This window comes from Monomorium pharaonis, chromosome 2 (genome assembly GCF_013373865.1).
Source record: "Monomorium pharaonis isolate MP-MQ-018 chromosome 2, ASM1337386v2, whole genome shotgun sequence".
NCBI classification, from domain to species: domain Eukaryota; kingdom Metazoa; phylum Arthropoda; class Insecta; order Hymenoptera; family Formicidae; genus Monomorium; species Monomorium pharaonis.
Genome location: NC_050468.1, coordinates 28,978,805 through 29,000,575, shown reverse-complemented (window position 1 = coordinate 29,000,575; position 21,771 = coordinate 28,978,805). Strand labels below are relative to the sequence as shown.

The 21,771-nt window shown below is 34.1% G+C and overlaps 5 protein-coding genes across 9 annotated transcripts; 3 read left to right on the top strand and 2 right to left on the bottom strand.

The window, feature by feature from the left end:
* Positions 1-41: 41 nt before the first annotated feature.
* LOC118644456 lies at positions 42-1,254 on the top strand. The gene is made up of 3 exons (XM_036283050.1): positions 42-67; positions 800-1,053; positions 1,172-1,254. The coding sequence occupies exons 1-3, from the start codon at positions 57-59 to the stop codon at positions 1,252-1,254; spliced, it is 348 nt and encodes a 115-aa protein (XP_036138943.1). The 5' UTR covers positions 42-56.
* On the top strand, positions 914-10,206 carry LOC105841110 (transcription initiation factor TFIID subunit 3). 3 transcript variants are annotated; one of them, XM_028190425.2, is made up of 11 exons: positions 914-1,053; positions 1,812-1,983; positions 2,553-2,795; positions 2,882-4,083; positions 4,267-4,857; positions 5,102-5,290; positions 5,364-5,464; positions 5,637-5,749; positions 8,170-8,264; positions 8,899-8,999; positions 9,095-10,206. In XM_028190425.2, the coding sequence occupies exons 2-11, from the start codon at positions 1,818-1,820 to the stop codon at positions 9,228-9,230; spliced, it is 2,937 nt and encodes a 978-aa protein (XP_028046226.1). In that variant the 5' UTR covers positions 914-1,053; positions 1,812-1,817; the 3' UTR covers positions 9,231-10,206. The 3 variants fall into 3 exon arrangements, with proteins under 3 accessions (XP_028046226.1, XP_012543687.1, XP_012543686.1); XM_012688233.3 differs by lacking the exon at positions 8,170-8,264 and having other exon boundaries at positions 5,637-5,967; XM_012688232.3 differs by lacking the exon at positions 8,170-8,264 and having other exon boundaries at positions 4,267-4,866; positions 5,637-5,967.
* A 1,048-nt stretch (positions 10,207-11,254) lies between these two features.
* On the bottom strand, positions 11,255-15,140 carry LOC105841113 (CCR4-NOT transcription complex subunit 11). The gene has a single exon (XM_012688237.3). It carries the CDS (start codon positions 13,666-13,668, stop codon positions 12,298-12,300), a length of 1,371 nt encoding a protein of 456 aa, XP_012543691.1. The 5' UTR covers positions 13,669-15,140; the 3' UTR covers positions 11,255-12,297.
* A 7-nt stretch (positions 15,141-15,147) lies between these two features.
* On the top strand, positions 15,148-17,620 carry LOC105841114 (F-box only protein 28). The gene is made up of 3 exons (XM_012688238.2): positions 15,148-15,321; positions 15,410-15,658; positions 16,112-17,620. Exons 1-3 carry the CDS (start codon positions 15,148-15,150, stop codon positions 16,895-16,897), a joined length of 1,209 nt encoding a protein of 402 aa, XP_012543692.1. The 3' UTR covers positions 16,898-17,620.
* Positions 17,621-18,215: 595 nt separating this feature from the next.
* Positions 18,216-21,710, bottom strand: LOC105841112 (cilia- and flagella-associated protein 91). Of its 3 annotated transcripts, none has more exons than XM_028190429.2 (8): positions 20,913-21,710; positions 20,584-20,792; positions 19,807-20,155; positions 19,419-19,732; positions 19,098-19,301; positions 18,742-19,037; positions 18,426-18,675; positions 18,216-18,357 (listed from the first exon to the last, which is right to left on the bottom strand). In XM_028190429.2, exons 1-8 carry the CDS (start codon positions 21,199-21,201, stop codon positions 18,226-18,228), a joined length of 2,043 nt encoding a protein of 680 aa, XP_028046230.1. In that variant the 5' UTR covers positions 21,202-21,710; the 3' UTR covers positions 18,216-18,225. The 3 variants fall into 3 exon arrangements, with proteins under 3 accessions (XP_028046230.1, XP_036139302.1, XP_028046229.1); XM_036283409.1 differs by having other exon boundaries at positions 18,742-19,301; positions 20,584-21,205; positions 21,333-21,433; positions 21,519-21,611; XM_028190428.2 differs by having other exon boundaries at positions 20,584-21,710.
* Between the last annotated feature and the right edge of the window lie 61 nt (positions 21,711-21,771).

The window sequence follows — 21,771 nt, the reverse complement described above, 5'->3', positions numbered from 1 at the left end:
GTTGCCACGGCAACGACGACGCGTCGTGGTTTTTTACGCCGCTTGCGCACGATGCAATGACCTTAAGGTGAGTCCGCATTGTAATCGCGCGTGTGTCATAGCCCTAGTTTATGGCTCTCGCACACTAGACGCGATAAGCGACGAGCGATGAGCGATATCCAATGAGAGCTCTACATTTTCGAACATTTCATCGCCATGTTGGCAAAAGCAGAACTTTTATTGGATATCGCTTATCGCTCGTCGCTTATCGCATTTAATGTGCCAGAACCATTATGCCCAGTCTACAATGAGTCGTTGGTCGTTGGTCGTAAGAAATTTAACCAATTATGTTCGGTTATTCTTCTCTAAGATCAACTGTGATTGGTTAAATTTCTTACGACCAACGACCAACGACTCATTGTAGACTGGGCATTAGTGTTTCGTATTCTGGGCAGCAATCATGTAACTTTTTTCTTAAGGCGGAAACGTGAAAAGTGAAAAGTTTCATGTAACTATCTCTTTCTATTGGTGTCGAATAGAAAGAGACAGTAACTCGAAACTTTTCACTTTTCACGTTTCCACTCTAGAGGAAAAATTACATGATCGATACCCAGGGTACATGTACCAAACGATCGCCAAAAATCGTCTAAACTTGCATAAGCGCATAAGCATATACATAAGAAAATTGATTGGTCTACAAGCACTTACATAAGAAAATAGACCAATCGAATTCTTTATGCATATGCTTCTGTGCTTATGCAAGTTGTGTGGATATACCATTAAAAACAAACCTCTTGTTGTCACGCATGCGCGGGTGAAGCATTGCATCCGCGGGCAAGAGGAGTCAGAGGACACGGGAAAATGGCGGCCGCGGCCAGCTGCGATTAGCGTGCCTCACCGTACGCTGGTTAGGGCTAGGGACGCGCAGCCCGCGCGGCGTCACGCAGCGTGAAGAACAAAATCGTTCTTCACGAATTTCCAGTTTCGAGCAAAGTCCACGTCAAGTGCGTCAACTATGTGACATTCGAGTGACAAAATTGGAAGATACTCTCCCGCTGTTGTGTCTACGCACAGGTGAGGGTACACTTGGTACACTTGTCCTCTATGTCGCGATTTAACTCCTTATTTTTTTCTCCCTCCGAACCTTTAACTAATTAAAAACATATCTCTTAAAAAAAATCATATCTTAAAGTATTTGAAAATCGTTGGTCTACGTTGGCCAGTTGTGCCGAGCCGGTACGTGTAATACCTGACGATGAGATTTTGCATTTGTAACATCTCTGCAACGTGATTACTCCGGTTAGTACTGTATGTGTTTGAAGTAGCGGTGACTGCGATCACGTAACGATACACAATTTTTGATATACTAAATTTCAATTTTTTAGAGTAAAAATTAGGGACTTGTTTTTTGCATTATTAATATACAATGAATATAAGAAGTATTTTTATACATTTTTAAATCTTTTTTTGAAAGTGAACATTACTCAGCAACTTATTATATTAATAACAAACATAATAGATTGTGTATATGTGTACATATATGTACTTGTTGATAAATTGTTAATTAATAAAGTTTCTAAAAATAAGGTTTTAAAAAGTATTCCTTATACTAATATAAATGCTTTTTACTCTTACTGTATATGAAATTATATAAGAAATATATTGTAAATGTCCAGTTATTATATAGATTAAATATATATTAGTATTTGTTATATTTGGACAATAATCTATGTACAATTTGCAATTTGTATTATATCAAGATATTATAATATCGAAGGTATTAAGAAAACTCTGTATTAAAACGTTCATATATATTTCAATCATTTTTGCAGATAAAAATGTCAGCCGAGTATAGTCGAAACATTTTAAAAATAGTTGTTGCACAGATCTGTCAGACGATAGGATGGCACTCTATTAATTCCACGCCATTGGAGTTTTTGGTAGATCTTATGCAAGAATATCTGTTACGTGTTTCAAAACTTACACATCAATATTCAGAAGTTTGTAAGTAACTGTTATGTTAATTTGAATGGCAATTATTTATGTATTATGAGTCTTTTGTCTTTGTCAACATATTTATAATTTAACCTTTTTATTACAGAAAATTCAGATTATACTATAGATAATAATATAACTTTATATATTAAATATATTTACCATCGAATTATATATGTTAAACACATTTAAAATATATTTAGTATTTATGGATGTTTTTTAATCATTCACACACAACTTTGAATATTTGCATCTTGCAATTTTTTAAACATTAATTTTTTTTGAAAAATCTTGCTAGTTGTTATTAGTATTGTATTATAATTTTTATATACAATCTTTTTTAATACACAATCATACAAATATTTTTTTAAAAGATATTAAAGAATGTAAGAATTGCTCAATTTTTATGGACTGTAAAAGTGAAAACGATGGATACGAACGATTCATGATATGTAATAAAAATTTGGAAAAGATCAAATGTTAAGACTTATAAATGTTAAAAAATAAATGAGTTGTTTATATGCTTACTCGTTGAGTGGTCTATGTTTATAGATATTTTAAATTTGTTTTTTTTATAGTGGGAAGAACAGAACCAAATCTTGACGACTTAGGATTAGCATTTCAATATATGAATATTGACATACAAGAATTGGCGGAATATGTGAAAAATGTAGATTCTATTCCATGTACTTTACAAGTCCCGCAGTATCCAATTCGACGTCAAAATCATTTAAATTTTTTAAAACCAGGTAGTCGTGAAGTTGTCACGAGACCAGTACACGTACATGAACATTTACCAGCTATGTATCCTGATACCGAAGGTAATACATATTTTCAAGTCATATTTTTTTCATTGAATAACGATATAATTATATCAATTTACATTAATAAAATATGATGATTGCAGAGGAATACATACCAGATAAAAATGAAAATTTAATAAATGGCACGGCGGACCTGACTTCCAGCAGTGGGGCATCGTCGGGAAATTCCAACAATGCATCACCCCATAGAATGTCACCACAGGTAGTCTTTAAACGGCCAGGCGATCCAGTGTCTTTTGAAAGTCCCATAGTAAAGCGAGCAAAGATTTTGGAAGAGGGTAGACCGTTACGTGAAATAAGCAGTGTTATGATGACCACATCTGGTTTTTTATCACCCGCGCGCGAAGGAAAGCTACCTGAAGCGAGAACGCCGCATCAGGTGCGATCGGATTCGCCACAGCCAAGCTCTTATCCGATGGTACCGCCTGAATTAAAGACCGACAAGAAACTGAAGAAAGTTGTCAAGAAAGGTCCCGAGGATCGTAAACTCGATAAGGAGAACAAGAAGAAGAAAGGTGCGAAGGAATTGTTTAAGCCAGACAAGATTGATGAGAGCAAAGTGAAGAAATTAGTCGGCATGAAGGAGTTGGCCAAGTTAAAACCGTTAAAGCCAGGCGGCGGCAAGGCGCAATCTACGTTACAAGAACTTACGGGTAGCAGACCGTCTACACCGAAAATTGCGTCACCTAAATCTTCGGCCGCCAATAGTCCGAAATCGTCGAAAACCACGCAACCGAAGGTCAAGACCGACAAAGTAGTAGATCTGACAGACAACTCTGTCGCTGTCGAGAAGAAAGAGGAAACCGTTGACAAGTTGCCGTCGGAGCCGGACAAACAGAAACTGAATATCTTTAAAAAAATATCAAAACCGCGTGAGGAAAAAGACAAAGACAAGGAGACGACAGAGCCGCATAAGTATAAGGATGCTCTTGATTCGCGCGAGAACTCGCCAGAATTGATTATAGACATTGAGAATGCAGAGAAGCATGTGCATCGTAACGACACGGATCCGAAAGGAGGACGAAGCGAAGAGAAGAAAACACCTCATACACCGGACGTACATATACAATCGGACAGTGACTTGGCAGATGTGCAGAGTTTATCGTCGGACGTTTACATGTTTGACGACGCTGACATTTCACCGCCGGGTACACCTAGTACGCCAAAAACTCCCGAATTAAGTGTACCTACTGTGCCAGAGCAGAAACGAAAGAAAAAAGAGAAAAGTGGCAAAAAGAAAGAACCTAAATTGAAAAACCCGAAACAATGTATCAGTCCGAAGAAGGTAAGATGCCGTTTACAAGATTTGGTACATCAGAAAGTTACATATATAAATTATATGTCTAACTTTTTTTTAATTAGTTGAATAAAATTAATTTTGTTTCCAGCGATAATTTGATTTACTATAATGTCATTCTCTTAATGTCTTTAAATTTTTAGTATTAATATACATCTTGCTGATTTTCAGACGAAACTTTCGAATGACGTGACAGAATTGGAGATACCAGATCGGCCCAAAACGCCGCAAGCACCCGAGCCACTACACAGAGAGCCCATTCTTCCGCTCCCACTTCATTCGTTTCCTTTTTTTACTCCGTTTCCTTCGGCACCTGGTTTAATTCCTCCGATGTTTCCACGCTTTTCGTTTCCGCTTGGACGAGGTGGGCCAGGTCCTCATCCCGCGATGCCCAATTTACCATTACCACCGCGTTTTACCAATCCACCTATAAAACCTGAAGACTTTCCACTGTCCAAAATTAAACCTGTGGAACGTGAGAAGCCATTGATTCCTCCACCGGCTGAGCTAACACCTTCGTCGATTCTAGGCGAAAATGAGAAGGCGGACAAAGAGAAGGTGGATAATAAACTTACGAAAATATTTAAGCCAAAAGAATTGCCTTTCATGAAAGTACCTGAGAAGGTACTACCCGTAGGCGTTGCACCGCCTATAGTGTCTGCACCAGTTGCACCAATCGCGCTTACTACACCAACAGTACCCGTTGTGCAAATGCCACCGTCAAAAAATCCTAAAGCTGAAAAAACAGAGAAGAATGATTTGGTAAATTCGGTAGGAAATCATCTCGTTAGATATCTTGATTATATTATATTAGATTTTTATTTGTTTATTGAGAAAAAAGATCCCCTAATAAGCTCTATGCACGATATGTTCATTTGTGTTCATTATTGTCATATAATTACACCATATTTTAATCTAATATGGTGACTTACGTATAAAAGTTACCAAATTGATAAAGATAGGACATAATAATACTTTTACATAACACAATTTGTAACGTTTTTAGAAATCTAAAGAACACAAGAAAGAAAAAAAGGATAAAGTGAAAAAGAAGAAGGATAAGAAAGAGAAGCATAAAGAAAAAATAAAGGAGAAGAAGGAAAAGACTGAAAAACGCGAAAAATTAGAAAAGGTTAAAGAAAAGAAGGAGAAAAAAGAAAAGAAAAAAGAAAAAGATCAAAATAAAAAAAATATGGTAATTATATCTCTTTTGTTAATATTAATGATGGTAAATAACAATAATTAATTTATTATATGTGTTGTTGCAGAAAGAAGAAAAGAATCCAGAAGCAGTTCCAAAAATTACGTTAAAATTAGGTACAGCTTCTCCTAGACCAGCAACTCCAGATAATGCTCCTATGAAGAAAATGTGAGCCATAAATGATTTCTTTTTGTTAGGAAATATGCATTAGTGATTAATATACATTTTTACTTAGCTTGTGGGCATGATTAATTAACGTATAAAAAATTTTTTTATGTTATACATTGTATAATTATATGATCCAGAACGCTATTATATGACTATTTTTTATTTATTTCAGAACTATTAAACCACTCGTGAAAAAACCGGATGAAGAGATCAAGCGAGAACCTAGTCCAGAATTGGCGAAAATATCAGCATTGGTAACACGACCGCCAAAACAAAAGTCAGCAAGTAAGAAAACAGAGGAGGGAATATTAGATGGAAGCCCTGCTCTTCTTACAGATTCTTTCTCTGCCAATCTTACTAGCGTGCCACTTGCATCAGTTCCTCGAGCAAAGAAATCTAACTTCCAAAATCTATCTCAAAATGAGTCAATACCTTCACCTCAGTTTGACAATCCTCCAAAACTCCCGAACCCTTTAGTGCCGCCACAACCACCATATTATTTTGTAAGTACAATTTTTACGATATTTACATACTTGGGGATTATTGAAGTTTACATCAAGGTTCAAAATCTTAAAATGGAAATATTACCAATAATATTTTAGAAAGAAAATCTTTGATATATAAATAAAATTTGTAATTAAATTATTTATATTTATATAGGAAATATAATAACACTTAAAAATTAATACATTTTTTTTTTGAAGCGCAAGAATGATAGCGCTTCTGTCAAATTGTCTTTAAATTGTACACGAAATTTATGTATATTTTATTTATAATAACTTTGCTTTGGAAATTTTGAAAGTATATTAACTAAATTAAATTTTTAAAATAAAATTTGATAAAACACTCATCATATATTGTATTATACTATAAACTTGTCTAAAGTATTGTACTATAAAGTTAATTTTTGGGATATTTATCTTAAATTATTGAAAATGATTAAATTATTGCAATTGATATCTTAAAACAAGGTGAGCCCAACCCATCGATATTATTTCAAATATAAACCTATCCAAAAATTCCAATTTCCTTATGCTATTTATGCATTTACGTCTTATGGTGACGGTATCACATTTCCTTTTTTTTCCCTTAAATCACGCTCTCTTTTGATATATTGTTATGTTGTCCAAATAATGAACGTAGTACACATTCTCTTATAGCTATATTTAGACTTACTGTGTATTTTATGTTGCAATTATTACCTTAACACTTTCTTTAAAAATTTAGTGCTCATATTTCAATTTTTTATATTGAGTCTTAAATATTTCTTTATTCTTAATTTTCATAAAATTCATCATTTTTTAGTCTTAAAAGCTTGTTTTGCCTTTTTCTATTTTTATTCTGCTTTGCAAGATTTATTTTGTATAGAAAGTTTTTCAGAAAATGTTTGAATAATAATTTACTAATTAATAATTAATTTAATCATTTAATCATTTTATAGTTATACACACAAAATATAAATAACAAAGTATTATTTATTATCTTATGAGATACGGAAATAAATTTTAAAAATAATATTCTCTAAAAGGAATATTGATTAATAAACTCAATAATTTCATCGATTTGGTATATTTTACATTATTTTGAATATCTTTTCTGAGTAGCTGCAGCTTGAGTTTGCTATTTGTAGAATTGATTGTTGCATTTATGCAAATATAGATTTAAAAATATATATTAACTTGAAAAATCTATTTTTAATCACGCATTTTATAAGTGAAAAAGTATTTGTATCATCATCATTTTATCATCCATATATTTTACATAGATCAGCTATATGATTCATATCTTCATGATATACAATATGATATACTTGTCTCTTCTTATTATTATTAAAAATTTGGGCGATAATAGTGTAATTATGCAAATAATATTCTGACAGATTTAATGAACGAATATCATTGCTGGCAATGTAAACGTAAATTTGATAAAGGCATTATATTATAAATTTATATATCATAAAATTGATATCAATTATCAATTGAAATATCTTTAAAATGGCAGGATGCATTACTATTTTGCCTTAATGTGTGTTAATGTATGTTCAACTAAATTATTATCAAATTTGATACTATTTATTTCATTTATTAGTATACAGCTAAAAGTTCGACTAGTACCAGTTATTAACGTACAACTTATTCTTGATATTTCCGTACTAAAGAAAATAATTTCTTTTACAGTATATCTTTCTTATGTTGATTAATAATATGTCCATGCTTCTCATTAATTTTCTTCTATTTAGCAAGTCGCATTAGCATATTATATATGTATATGTATATATTCTATATGTACAAATAGTTACAAAATACAATTGACTTGTGTATCACTTCTGAATTTGCTGCTTGACTGTTAACTAAGTAGCTTTAGAAAGCATGCATCTTATCAGTTACTAATGTAACTAATATGTCACATCTTATATCTCTCATTTCTAAACCTTTTTATAAGAATTAATTTAAGATGTAACGAAATAGAATAATGATTTTGTTCATTTCTCTTCATTTAATCAGCGAATATATTTATGATTTGTGATCATTGATATATAGCTTATTAATAAGACACTAACAGAGACGACAAAGAAAACATTACAATATTACATAGCAAGAAGTATAAAGTCAAAACTACCATTGCATGAGATTTGCATGTTGCATAAATAAAAATTTAGCATGAGAGACCCGTTAGGAATATAACCGACGGTTTTAACGGTACAGAGGTGAAACCAGATCCAGTTCCTAAAAAGGACGATGCTAAAGAAGACAAAGAAAATGGCAGGAACATGTTGCCTACAACACCAACCACTACTGTGGTGAGTACGGTTCACACCTCCTTTAAAAAATATTGCAAGGTATTTTTCTATGCGCAGATGCTAGCTAAGTTTTTATAATACATTAGTTGAACACGATACGTTTATTGCAAAAATATAAGTACAGAAATAAACACGCGCACGTTAGTTATTTTAAATAGGAGTTTAGATAAAAGACTAAGATATGATTTAAAGGATGTGTATTGAATGTTAAAAGAAAAGAAGAGACAAGCTCATCTCCAGCTCATGTTATCATAAATCATTGTTTCATCAAAATATCATAAATTTCCTAAAGACTTAGGAATTTCTGCAGGAGGATTTCACAAGAAAGTACTATAAGATATCAATATCTTGTTTTATTAAAATATTTTTTCTTAATAAAAGAATAATTCATGGACAGCATGACAAAATATCTTAATGTGAGATCCACTGGTTAATCCTCATAGAGACAGTACATTATCAAAGAATTAACTGTAACATATTCCATTTAAATAGATATTTGATGAATCCAAATGTTGACAAATACAATGAATAATTTTTCAAAACTTCAGAGTGAATTCGTCTCAGAGATGATGGGTTGGGTTTAGATTTTAAAAAGATTTGTCAAGTTCTGTTTATCCTGAGATGAGTGTTACAGGATCGAGGGGGGCGTCAGGTGTGGATATGTCCTGCATGCGGCAACCAGGATGATGGCTCTCCAATGATCGGCTGCGACGATTGTGACGCTTGGTATCACTGGTAAATAATTCGTTATATCTATCTAACTTATAGTACAACAACAATGTTGGAATTGGTCGCAAAAATTTGACACTAATTCTCTTTCTTATATTCAGGGTATGCGTCGGTATGCAAGTCCCACCGGCCGAGGATGAGGATTGGTACTGTCGTTTTTGCATAGCAAAGAAACAAGAGCTGCTTCATGATAAGAAAAAGAAAAAGCGCAAAAAGAAAGTGAAAGTAACGGCCTAGTATAAGTTAACCGGGTCTAACTGTTTAAGGCCCGGTGTCATTATGCCAACCATTACCAAAATTAAAACGAAAGATAATAAAAGCGGCGTCAAGAGTATAAAGACGAAAAAGATTCCCAAGGGTGACGTTAAGTCGCTAAAAGGAAAATCGATAAATTTGGCTAAAGGAAAAGCTACGAAAAGTGTAATGAAAGTAAAGGCTGTAAAAAAGAAATAGAAGCTTGTTATGCTGTGCAATGTAATTTAGATAGTTGCGAATTGTATTTTGTGTAAACTAGGGAATATATGTAAAGGATTATATTCTCTTTTATGCCAGCATACAAGCATTCTACGTTTGTATCGGTGTTCTAATATAGTAATGATGTTTCGGTGTTTTAGTTACTAAGAAAATATCTTTTAGTGATATTTAAGATACCGAGAAGCGTCATTAATAGAATACCGTTGCTGATTGTGAAACAGATTTTTTTCTTTGGTTTTCTACTTTGTATACATATCTATGCATTCTATCACAACACAAACGCTGTGTGGTTTATTACACAACATGACAAATTTGTAGTATATTTTCTTAGTTCTATTAGATTCGCACATTTTTCGCCTCATACTATATTGGCAGATTTAACACACATTTTTCTAAAAATGCAAAATATCCATTTTTAATACATATGTTGCATAAATCAATTATGTAGTCATTATTAGCGGTATAATTATATATTTAATTTCATTTGTTTTATATATACACATATATGCGTGTGTATATGTGTGTGTATATATATATATATATATATAAAGACAAAATATATACATATATATGATTAATAGTGATCGGATGTATACATGATATATCAATTTGTGGACACAAAATCAGTAACAAACTACTTTGATAGCGATTTTATTGTGTTATACTAGCAATCATTTCATAATTTAATCCATTAATAACTTATAGTATTATAATTGTGTTGCATGTGTATAGGATGAAATATTTAATTCTGAGGAGTGATTGTAATATAAACCGTAAAACCGAGGATGATTTAAATAATAAACAAAATTATTTATTAAATCAGTAACAGCAATAAGACAAGGGCCCATTTATAAGAATTGTATCAATCATGGCTGTATTTCAAAATTGCTGTTAGTACTGAAAAACTATAATGTATGTAACGGAAGCTATAGATTTTTAGTACTGACAGCAATTTTGAAACGCAGCCCATATATGCCGGTCGAAAATACAATTTGTACAACTCTATAAAATATTGCTCGAATTGATTAGGATCATGAATATCTATTGATTGTGTGGTGTGTGTATGTATGTGTATGTGTGTATACACACAGGGTTTTCCAAAACATACTGGTCAACGCTCGTAAAAAGGTAGAAGGGATCGAAATGAACATAAAAGTCCAATATTGTCTTGGGTTAGGTCCACCAATAATCGAGATATTAACGTATGGAATCGGCAAATAATTTAATTAATTTCTATTGTAATTGTGAACAGTAAATTAATGAAAGCTTATCATACATTCACGATAGATTTTTTTCTTTTGTGTTATGGCTCGAGCGGATCAAGCTCTTCTCTCGGCGTGCTCTCATTCGCACAATTTGAAAAATTAATACCTCGATTATTGGTGGACCTAACCCAAGACAATATTGGACTTTTATCTCAATCCCTTCTACCTTTTTACGAGCGTTGACCAGTATGTTTTGGGACACCCTGTACACACACACCCACACCCACACACACACACCTAAAGCTATTAAATTATAACAGACTATAAACAAATATTTGTCATGTCGACACTTGTAATTATAGATTATAAAATTGTTTTTATATGTTACTCTATTATGTGTATAATAAATTTTTGTTCAATACATATATTTTTTTAGAACAATTCTATAGATATTAACTTGACTCAAATCGAAATAACTCGATTACACATCGGGTATCGTAAAATATGCGCATATATGCACACCAAACACACAAGATATGTCTAGAGAATATGAAATGTATCAAAATTGTATTGACTGCGATATTTATTATTATAATTCATTTATTTGTACTTGAAGTTTGGAATATGATAGATACAAATATGTAAAAATTTTACAATTATAAATTTGTTATTTACATATATTGCAAGATATATTTGTTTATTACACGATAGAATATCTTACGGACCGTGATCAATGCAGAAAATCATATGTCAAATTCTAGATCAGAAGTATTTTTTAAATGTAAATATATTTACTTACAACATAAAATACAAAAAAAAAAAATCAGAAATTTGTGTCACTAAGGGCCTCAGCAAAATGATTGACTGATATAATTTAAAAACAATATTACACGATGCTACATACTTTTATAATATCTATAAAAATAAAGTTTTTAACATTTTTATTATTACACGGTTTGTTATAAATCACAACAAAATGACTTTAGTTTATCACTTCAGACATAAGACACTTGTTATGTGTTACTTAAGACTTAAAATATAAAATGTCTTATAAACGTTAATTAATTATAGATCTGTTCTATATAGCTAAACTTCTTACAGTTCATCTTTTCTCTTCTTCCTCTCAAACTTGAATTGAGAAAAAAAAGGAGAAAAGAAATTTGAAGTTTAACTGAAAAGACTCATAAGTCAGCCATATAATATCTGTCGTGGACATCCTCTTCAAAAGTTTAGTACTTTGTCGTCAAGAATTCATGATAATCTTAAAGTCAGAAACCTATTGGGCTTCAAAGAAGAATCAGCTAAGGCCTTATGATTTTATTTAAAACAATTATTCTTGGAAACAAGAAACAAGATCGTAGACTTACCCCAACTACTTATCAAGATTTGTTAATTAAAATGGTTTTTTTAAACACATGATCAATTCAAAAACTTATTTTCTGTTTACAACAGCTTGATAATATAATTTTGCAATGTGTCTATCTGATTAGGTATATAGAGGATCCGACTAGAGACATACTCAAATAATTACTTAATACTAGATTACCTAATCGCTCAATTATAATTTTTTCGATGCAGGACGTTCCAGATAGTAATTTTTTGTAGGTATCATGACACGTAGTTTTTTAACACATGTCTGCTCTATTTCTCGTAGGCGGAGCATTAAGTCCACCAGTGTCACCAGATTCGAGTTGTTTTAGCAGTCGAAATAACGCGGCCGCCTCTCTAATGCGACTGAATTCAACGCAGAACGCTTGGATCTCGATAAACAGCTCTTGCACATTTATGATCTTATTTCTTATCAGGGATTGCAGAAACACACAAACGAGTCGTACCAGTCGATTCTGCATGTAACGGTCCTTGATAGTCTCACAGGTGGATATACAGTTGCTGATGTACAAATGTACAAATTCCGTTGGCAGGTCCACCGTGGTGGTTAGTCTGTTCACGACCTCCATCGAGTGCAGGGACATCTCCATGTTCACCAGCACGCTGAAGTACTCAGTGATCTGGCTGGACTGCATCAACTTGAGGAGAACCTCAATGGCGACCAGAGGATTGGTCTCGACCAGGTCCGGTAACTTCGGGGGCGTGAGTCCGATGTGATAGACGAGCTTCGGATCCTTGTCCAGTTCGCCAATCAAATATTGCTGCTGGGCCAGTGACAGAACATTCTTGAAGGCCTTACCCATGAGCTTACGCGCCTCGGCGCTGTCGCAATTCGACACGCACATGCTGGTGTCGTACTCGACCGTAAACTGGGTTGGTTCGGTGACATGGAGCCAGGCTATCTCGTTGTGCGAGTGATAGAGCGGTGGCGCGAGCCTAAGGAACTCGGGCCGATAGCTCCGCCTGCACAGTGGCGGATCGCCGATTGCGAGGCGCTCCAACATATTCTTCACGGCGGTCACGTCGTACTCCAATCCCTTGGAGTGTTCCATGTCGGGTACTATAATGGGATTCCCGCATTTACTGACCGCCGGGAGCTCGGACTGGCGCTCGGCCAGCTGCAGCTGCAAAGCGGTCAGATCAATAGGCGGCACGGGGGCGAACGAGAACTCGTCCACGATTTGGCGTGGCGTTTTCTTCATTACGTCCTTTGTGTTGTATCCCATCAGATTGACGAGCAGATTCCTCTCGCAGTTGGATAAGGGCGGTATGTGGCCGGTGTGGCCGGACGGTTTCGAGCCGCTGTTGCTAGTAATGTCTTCCTGTGACTTTAGCACCTGCACGAACACGGGGGCGAAAGGCGTAGAGGCTAGCGGTTCTCCGCGGTACAGATCGAATAGCAACGTCCACGCTATGACACGTTGGATATGTTTGGGAAGCAAACTGACGTGCTGTAGCTTCAGCAGCAACGTCATTCCGACATCGTAACGTTGTTCCTTGGGGAAATTCTGATGCAGCTGACCACAGAGACTCTCGAGGCTAACGTCCAGGTTTTCCTCGCCGACGAGGTCCAACAATTTCACGGTGTCCTGCAGGTTGAATGACATTCTCGCTATGCGACGAATGAAATATCACTTGCGAATATATTTTGTGCTTGTTCCGCCGTCGTCGTGTCATATATATAAACAGAGCGTGAGCTGTCTCCCCACGTGGAGGTAACACGCATGTGTGTTTACGAACGGAGGAATCTTGAGATTAACCTATTTCTACTTCGGAACAAAGTTGTTCCAGGAACAGTTTCGAATAGTTCACGTTTAGGAATCGTTTTATAGTTGACCACGCGTACTCGGTCTAGCTGTAATAAACGTGTGTTAAGTGTAAACCAAAGAGAAGAGCAACCCACACACGCCGGCGAGCTAAAATCTTACTGATTCACAGCGCCATTACATTTTATCCTTTATTACGAACGTAGAAACTATACATGTGTGGTCTGTTCTTTTTCGGTGCATTGCTGCACTGGTGCAGTAAGTTAGAATGAGAAAAAATATATTTATCTTACTTTAACTTGTTGCACCAGTGTAACAGTACAGCTAAAAAGAACAGTCCTATAGCCACATTCACTTTTCGAGAGAGTGTAACGCACTATTAAAGGATTGGTGTCAATTTATTATTTGATTTAAAATGTTTACATTATCGACAAGATATCATTAATGACTACGTTTACACGTCGGGTTTAACAACATCGGAGTTATAAAACTGGCCAACTACAGCCATTCCTCGGAAGAATGGAATGGTTATGATTGGCCAGCTCTAGAAGTATCGATGTTATTAAACCTGTTAAAAGGCCATTGTACGTACATTTCCTTAATTGTAATCGTAAGATTTCGACCAATCATATTGCTCAAATTAGTCGCAACCGACTGAATTAACCAATCGTATTGCTCAATTTCTTACGATTACGATTAAGAAAATGTATGTGCAATGGCCTTAAGGGTGTCGTGTAAACGTAGTTAAAGACAGGGTTATATGTCGTATATTTCAAGTTTACTTTACATAAGATTTTTTTCAAGTCCTAAATGCAGTATGCAAAATGCGCACAGTGTAAAACTGACACTACCAATCAGATTGCTGAATTAGTTAAGGTTAGGATGAATTTATTGAATTTGATTATGCAATAAATAATGTAGTTGTAAAATTATAAGAAACTGATCACTTACAAATGATTATTTTCTTGCGAAAAATAATCGAGACAATTGGTTAATTTTTTACAATCTTGTTTATATATCCAATTGTAGAATGGTCCTAACATCAGTATTCTGCTCTTTCGCGTTCATATAAATGCACCCTAAGCGCATTTTAGAACGTACCTATACGTTTGTTTATAGGTCATCGAAGCCCGTACTCCGTAGGTAGACTACCGTGGACTACCGTAGACTACCGTAAAGCACGAGCCACCACAAGCCACCACGAGACACTCTACGGGTTATCGTGTGTCAATCGCGCACCGTGTGATTCGCGTCAGATCATCAATTACGGTGTGGATTTCGGTGCTTTAAGAAGTGAAGAAGCCACGCTCTGGATTGCACATGGAATGGAACAAAACGCCAGCTGACATGGTTGATGAGCAACGGAGACGTCTGTACGATCCAGCGCAACAGACGAGCAATAGCGTGCAGTTGAATCTCATTAATCTCCCCGATGTTTGCTTGGAGGCGATTTTGTCTAACCTCTCCTACGATGAGATTTCTAAATATAGGATCGTAAGAAATGCCCTTTAATGTCCGCGAGGAAAATTTTCCTTCGCTTTTTCCGTATGCCGTAAGCGCAAATCTCGATGTTGCTTTTCAGGTTTGCAGACAGTTCGATCGGATCTGTAAAAAACTGCTCAATCGCGGCTTCAATCTTATGGAGAAGTACCACGCGCAATGTCTCCGCACCGTCAAGAGCAAACTGCCAAGAAGGGAGTCGGAGCGACGGAGTCATCCCCTTGCGCGTCACTGTGACATCCTGACAGCGATAGAAACGAGAATCTCCATGTTGTCAATGACCTTCATCAAGTATGTGGACTTGAACGTTTGCTGTTTCATTCCAGGAAAGGTAATGGATTTTTGTTTTATGGAAATTTTATTATAATAAGCTAGGTATACAAATATCTCAGAGTATACAAAGTATTGCATGATAGTGACTTATTCATTGTACCTTTTATATTTGATACAGGTCTGTCCAAACTCAGCTTTTGAGCCAAACGTGTTTCTACCTCTCTGTCTTCTCAAGGGAATGAGACAGAGAGTAAACAAAAATGGATAGATATTAAAGCACCTATCCTTTAGTTGCTAAATCTATCTTTTTTTGTTTATATTCTAGGTCACTCTCTTGAGAAGATGGAGAGGTGGAAGTACGTTTGGCTCGCGAGCTGAGTTTGGACAAGCCTGATCTAATATATTTAAAAGCTTTTTAAAATATATATTTTAAGAGTGAGAAAAAGAGATAGTCTTATTTATGTAAATTATAAATTGTTGAATAACAATTGTATTTGCAACTATGTATTAGGTAATTGATGAGATTTTCCGTGTTCTTCAATTAATTCGAGAGACGAAGACACCACCCAGAGCACACGAGATACTGCAAGAGTTACGGGACATAAGCAGCATGGCTATGGAGCATTTTGATGAGAAAATCCTGCCAGATCTAAAACATAATATCTGCACGTCCATTGGGAGTGTGAATTCATATGACTTACCTGGTGGTGTCATGATCTCCCACGGTAGAAACATAAATAGCTCCACACTGCCACATTGCAACAATCACAGCATGACCTGTTCGGAGAAGCTTAACCAGACCTTCAAGAAGATTAACGATCGTACTAGAAGGAACAAAATGTTTTTTTTATCCGTGAAAAATCAAATAACCAGAATGAAACGTAGGATGCAGAGGCAGGAGTATCTGGTGCGGAAACAAACTCTGAAATTATACAAGCAGGCGAAGAAGATACACGAACAGGACACCCAGTTGGCCGAGGTGCGGAAACATCTCGAAGAATGGGAGCAGAAGATGGTCGATTTGACTACCGAAGTAAGTCGAGCGCGGGAGGGAATCCCGCTCCCTCAGAATCCTGATTCATTGGAAAGTCGCAAACGGAAGACACATATTATCAACACCGATGCCGAGACACTTCCGGCAAAGACGAACGAATTGCAATCCAAGAAACGTAAACTTATAATAGAAAGAAAAGCGTCGAGCGACGCACAGGACATGAAGTTTAAAAAATTTATGTCAGGCTTACTTGCGAAAAATGAATTGGATGATTATTTCGTCGATCCCTCGTGTCCGCGCTAAACTCCGCTGTTTTTACATTTAACAGTTAAGCAAAAATTTTTGCAAAATTATATATACTCTTTGTATAATGCATTTTTCAATTGTTATAACGACGTAGATTTAATCATCTCGTAATGGATACTCAGTACATCTTAACTAAATTAAATTTTTACTCGAGTTATGTAAAAGTTATTTTCAAACAATAGTTTATTGTAAAAGAGTTAAAATAGAATTTATATTTTTAGTTTATTAAACTACTTTTCGTTCCATTATAGGAACAACACAATATATAAACAAATGTATTTCGTTGAGTTTATAGTGTTTTACTTGAAATTCCCATCAGGAATATACATATATACATAAACAAATTTTTTTAGATAAATGCTACATAAAATTGAAATATTTTATTTTGCATTTATTAAGAAATTTAAAAAAGTAAGGACAATAAACTACAAGTTGTAATAACATATTAATATATACACTTTATTAAAATATTGAAATTTTAATAAGATGTGTACATTAATATGTTATTTTATTAAAATACATAATATCTTAATATTATTTTAATAGAATAAAATACCTTCAAATATTGAAAGGCACACATTGGTCTTATTTATAGTGTTATATAAGTTCTTTAACGTAGTATAATTGATTTTATTATACGTATATATGTAAAGTTATATAACCATTGACATATAAGACTGTAATTCATATTAAATCATATTAAAAATTTCATCCTGAACATACGGTGGCTTAATATTTTTTATCATTAATTTACATAACTCGTGATTTTATGATGGCATCTAAAATGAAGGAAATATTGTGTTAGAATACATTGTATATAAATTCTGAAATAATTTATGTATTATTAATTTATCAGCATAAAAATGCATATTACATAATCGATTGATACTGGAAAACTAATATGATAAGTTTAATGTGGAATTTGAAGGATAATTCGAATATTTTATACAAGGTGTCTATAAAGTTTGTCCTGATTTCCTATATTTCAGAAACTTCAAAATTGTGAAAATGCGAAATCAGACGAGACGCTACTCTTTTTAAAGATATTGGAAGTGGAGAGTAGAGTATTCTCTCGAAATGATCAAATGCGTTTTTCATAATTTTGAACTGTTTCCGAAATATGAGGAAATATATAGATTTCAAAAAAACCCAGTGATTAAATTAAAATGTTCATATATTTATCAATTTGCATTTACATAATAGATTCGATTACGTTTGGATTACTTTTATATTTTCGGTAACGCATTACAATAGTTAACTTATTACAAAATATATATAAAATAGCTTTTAATAAAATATTACCATAATTCGATTTCTGACACACATTATCGAGTTTCCATTAAGGAATCGCTTTGTGAATTTATTTCCGAATCATTTTTCGAATTAGCTCGCTTTTCATTTTTAATATCTGTTTTATAGATTGAAAGTTCTATTTCTTCTGCCTCGATATCTTGTTTCTGAAAAAAATAATGAACATTTTTACATGAAAAATGATGCCATATATAGATGAGTCGGTAATCTTTACCGTATCTTTAGTCATATAAATCATTTGGATATCGTCATTTTTTTCGTAAATATTTGTAACTTGTGAGGATTCAATCGATGATTCAGATGGTAGATCTAAAATTTTCTCATAAATTGCTAAAAATGCATTCTGCATATAATTTTGTTGTTGATCGCGAATTTTTTTTCTTATGTTATGCTCTTCCACTTCGGGTAAAACAAAATTGTAGATCATATCCGCTACCAATTCCTCATCTGACAATTTGTCAGCGCTGCAAAAATATCCGTTTTACATGTTACTTTCTATGAAATAAGATGTCTATCAATACACATCTTACTTTTCTGCGGCATGTTTCGATATAGCATCCATTGTATTGCAAACTTCTAAGATACGTTCTTTAGCCACTTTATCAGATATCCAATCAATTTGTTCCCTCACAATATCTTCCAAGTAAGCTTCTACCGAGTCTTGATTTACTTTCACAATTTGTTTGAACATTTCGTCAAATTCTCGTCGTCGATTACGTTCCACTTGGCGCCTGCCAGCTTCGGCGGCTTCTCTCATACATCTTTCTCTTTCGGCAAGTAGTACAAAAGCGTGAACTCTACGTTCGTCTTCTAATCTCACCAACTCCTGCAGAAGACGAAGAAGATAATCGAACAAACCATTTCGAGAAAAGATTACAAAACATACCTTGCTTAGAAAATCTAATGTTCCACAGACTGTCTTTCCTTCCAAGGAATCGCGAATCTCACGCAAACGATCTTCCTCTGTTGATTTATCGTCCTGTAGTTGCTGTATTATTTGCATCTCTTCAATGTGATCCTCCTGCTTGAGCATTTCAGTTGATTGCAATTTTTCGATCAGCTCCCTGCATTTATCGCGTCCTTTATACATCTGTAAAAAAATTTTATTTTATGTTTCTTGTATGTACATAGAATTTATTTCTGGAATCTAGTCTTGTATGTCTATTTTAAATACACGACGAATGATCTGATCTGATTTGTAACTTACTAAACATTGTATTGCTCTGCCCTTAACAAGCTTCTGAATAAATGTAGCAGACTCTTCTCGTTGCTTCTGTGTATTGTCCCATGTGCCCGATCTGCGAGGTGTGACCGGCTGTTCGTGATTACGTTTTACTAATCTTGGACCCTCATCTACGGATTTAACTTTCATTCGAATGGCCTTCAAATCGGAATGAAGCTGCTGCAGTTTCTCCTCTGTCCACCTGGTTTCTCGTATACAAATATCTATCGGTTTAGGTCCACGTTTAGTTGGTTTCGGTTTCTCGATAGTTGGTAGCCAACTGAGCGTCGTATCTTCTTCTAAATAACAATTGAGATGAATGGAGTAACAGTGATTGCGTATTAATGGCAATTGAAATATTAATTAAACTCACGTTCAATATAACTTTTGTTTTGGAATCGCTTCTCCAAGACTTCATGCCGCCTTTGGGGATGTTCGCCGAAACACATTTGCGGTGCATATAGGTCGGACTTGGGATCGATATGTCGTTCAATTATGTCAGGTTTGCGAGGTAGCTGCTCGTCGCGGTGTCTTCTATGCAATTTTCGCAGATCTCGTTTAAGATTATGTCTGATAGTCATGATTCGATTGTCCCGATATTTCCCTAGTTTATTCTCGAGTCTATTAAAACGACCTTGCATTTTTTTCTCATATTCTGATTCACGATTTTGCAGGAGATTCCTCATCAGATCCAGACGTAAATCCATTATAAATTGAATCTCCTAAAATTATCATATATAGTTCAAGAAAAAAAGAAACATAGATATTACATTCAGTTAGTTAAGATTTTTATAGAATTGAGAGTTAATATTTTAATATATCTTTTAATTAAAATTCAATTAAAGTTAATAACTTACAAAATTAATTTAATTACACATTAGAATTAAGTTACATAGAAAAAACCAATTTATTTAAAAATTACGTGAAGATCACACATTTTAACTTAAGGTAAATTAAAAATCAATTTTAAAAAGATTATTTATCTTGAATTAGAATGTCATAATTAAAAAAATTAATTATTCTGTATAATAAAATGACTACAATGAGTGAATCATTAAATAATAAATTTAATAATTTATTTGTAAATCAAGTAAATTTTTTGTAAATTATGTCATAAATGATGCAAATTCTTTGCGTTTGAAATACTTACCGACTCCCGAAACGCCCATTCTTCTATATCTAAAGCCATTATTATTGAATTTCGGATCTTTATGTTCTCCGGCGTATCCATCGGCGGGAGAATAGCTTCCCAAGCTCTCTTTATCCGCATTCTGTTGATAATATGTACCTCATGAATACCCGCGGGTAGTCCGTGCTCCCAAGTTAAATGAGCCAATGTCAACATTTCAGGATTGTGACCTAAATGAAAATTCTTGTTTCTAACTTTGTTTTTTTCTTTTTCACGATTTCGATTTTTTGATTGAGCTACTTTATGTACCTCTATATTGCAGTATAACTGCAATATAATTGTTATTATACCTGAAACAAATTTACATGGTGGTTCCCAAGGTTCAGTTTGTGCTTCACTCTCTCTGTAATCCGTCTGTGTCTCTGCATTTTTGTATGGCTCTGACTTAGGAAATATGGTGTAACATCGTCTCTGCGCATTTGCCATAATTCCGTAGTTTAGGGATTTAGCCTTGCGTTCCAGACAATATGAAATATCTGGCGTTTGTATCTTCGGTCCTGTAAAAGGAACCATAGATCTTCGAAAATGCTTGTCTGTATCTCCGCTTATAATTTTGATTGTTTTGCCTTGTACAGCCATTCCTCTTTAAATTCAAAAATTTAAAGTTTTTTAACTAAATCGACATCTTTATAAAAATATCTTAAATTAGATGAGATTTGATGTATAAAAAGATATTCTTAGAATAAAAAAAAAAAAGAGTAAAGACTTACTCAAGATTTAGGACATGACGGCAAAACTTGTATCCTTTTAAAAGATCATCCTTGTAATCTTGAAATTTATTATTTAAAGCTTCAAGATATTTACATGGCCTCTAGAAGAATAAACGTCATTAAACTTAAGGAAAACCATCTATAATACAAGTCTCAGGTATACTTTATTAATTAATAAACACTTACAAACAGATTGGCTTTCCGAGTATCATAAAATCTTAAATAATGGTTGCTGCTGCATACAGTAGTGTAAGTGCAGTCCGCTAATGCATCATCAAAAAATTGTTAATTATTGGCTAACCATTAAACTTATGTGACATATGTATCTTACGATGTTTCACGTTTCTTTCCGCCATAATTTGCATTGTATTCAATTGTAATTGTTATTATATGCTGTTTGAAACGTTTGCCTTTCCTACTCTTAGGAAAATCATAAGAA

Coding starts and splice junctions, on each gene's coding strand:
- LOC105841114 (XM_012688238.2), top strand. CDS start 15,148: ATGGAATGGAACAAAACGCCAGCTGACATGGTTGATGAGCAACGGAGA. Junction 15,322..15,409: donor AGATTTCTAAATATAGGATC/GTAAGAAATGCC, acceptor GTTGCTTTTCAG/GTTTGCAGACAGTTCGATCG. Junction 15,659..16,111: donor GCTGTTTCATTCCAGGAAAG/GTAATGGATTTT, acceptor ACTATGTATTAG/GTAATTGATGAGATTTTCCG.
- LOC105841112 (XM_036283409.1), bottom strand. CDS start 21,201: ATGGCTGTACAAGGCAAAACAATCAAAATTATAAGCGGAGATACAGAC. Junction 20,156..20,583: donor AATGGGCGTTTCGGGAGTCG/GTAAGTATTTCA, acceptor TGATAATTTTAG/GAGATTCAATTTATAATGGA. Junction 18,358..18,425: donor TTTATATGACTAAAGATACG/GTAAAGATTACC, acceptor TATTTTTTTCAG/AAACAAGATATCGAGGCAGA.
- LOC105841113 (XM_012688237.3), bottom strand. CDS start 13,668: ATGTCATTCAACCTGCAGGACACCGTGAAATTGTTGGACCTCGTCGGC.
- LOC105841110 (XM_012688232.3), top strand. CDS start 1,818: ATGTCAGCCGAGTATAGTCGAAACATTTTAAAAATAGTTGTTGCACAG. Junction 1,984..2,552: donor ACATCAATATTCAGAAGTTT/GTAAGTAACTGT, acceptor TTTTTTTTATAG/TGGGAAGAACAGAACCAAAT. Junction 5,968..8,898: donor CACAACCACCATATTATTTT/GTAAGTACAATT, acceptor TGAGTGTTACAG/GATCGAGGGGGGCGTCAGGT.
- LOC118644456 (XM_036283050.1), top strand. Junction 1,054..1,171: donor GCTGTTGTGTCTACGCACAG/GTGAGGGTACAC, acceptor CATATCTTAAAG/TATTTGAAAATCGTTGGTCT.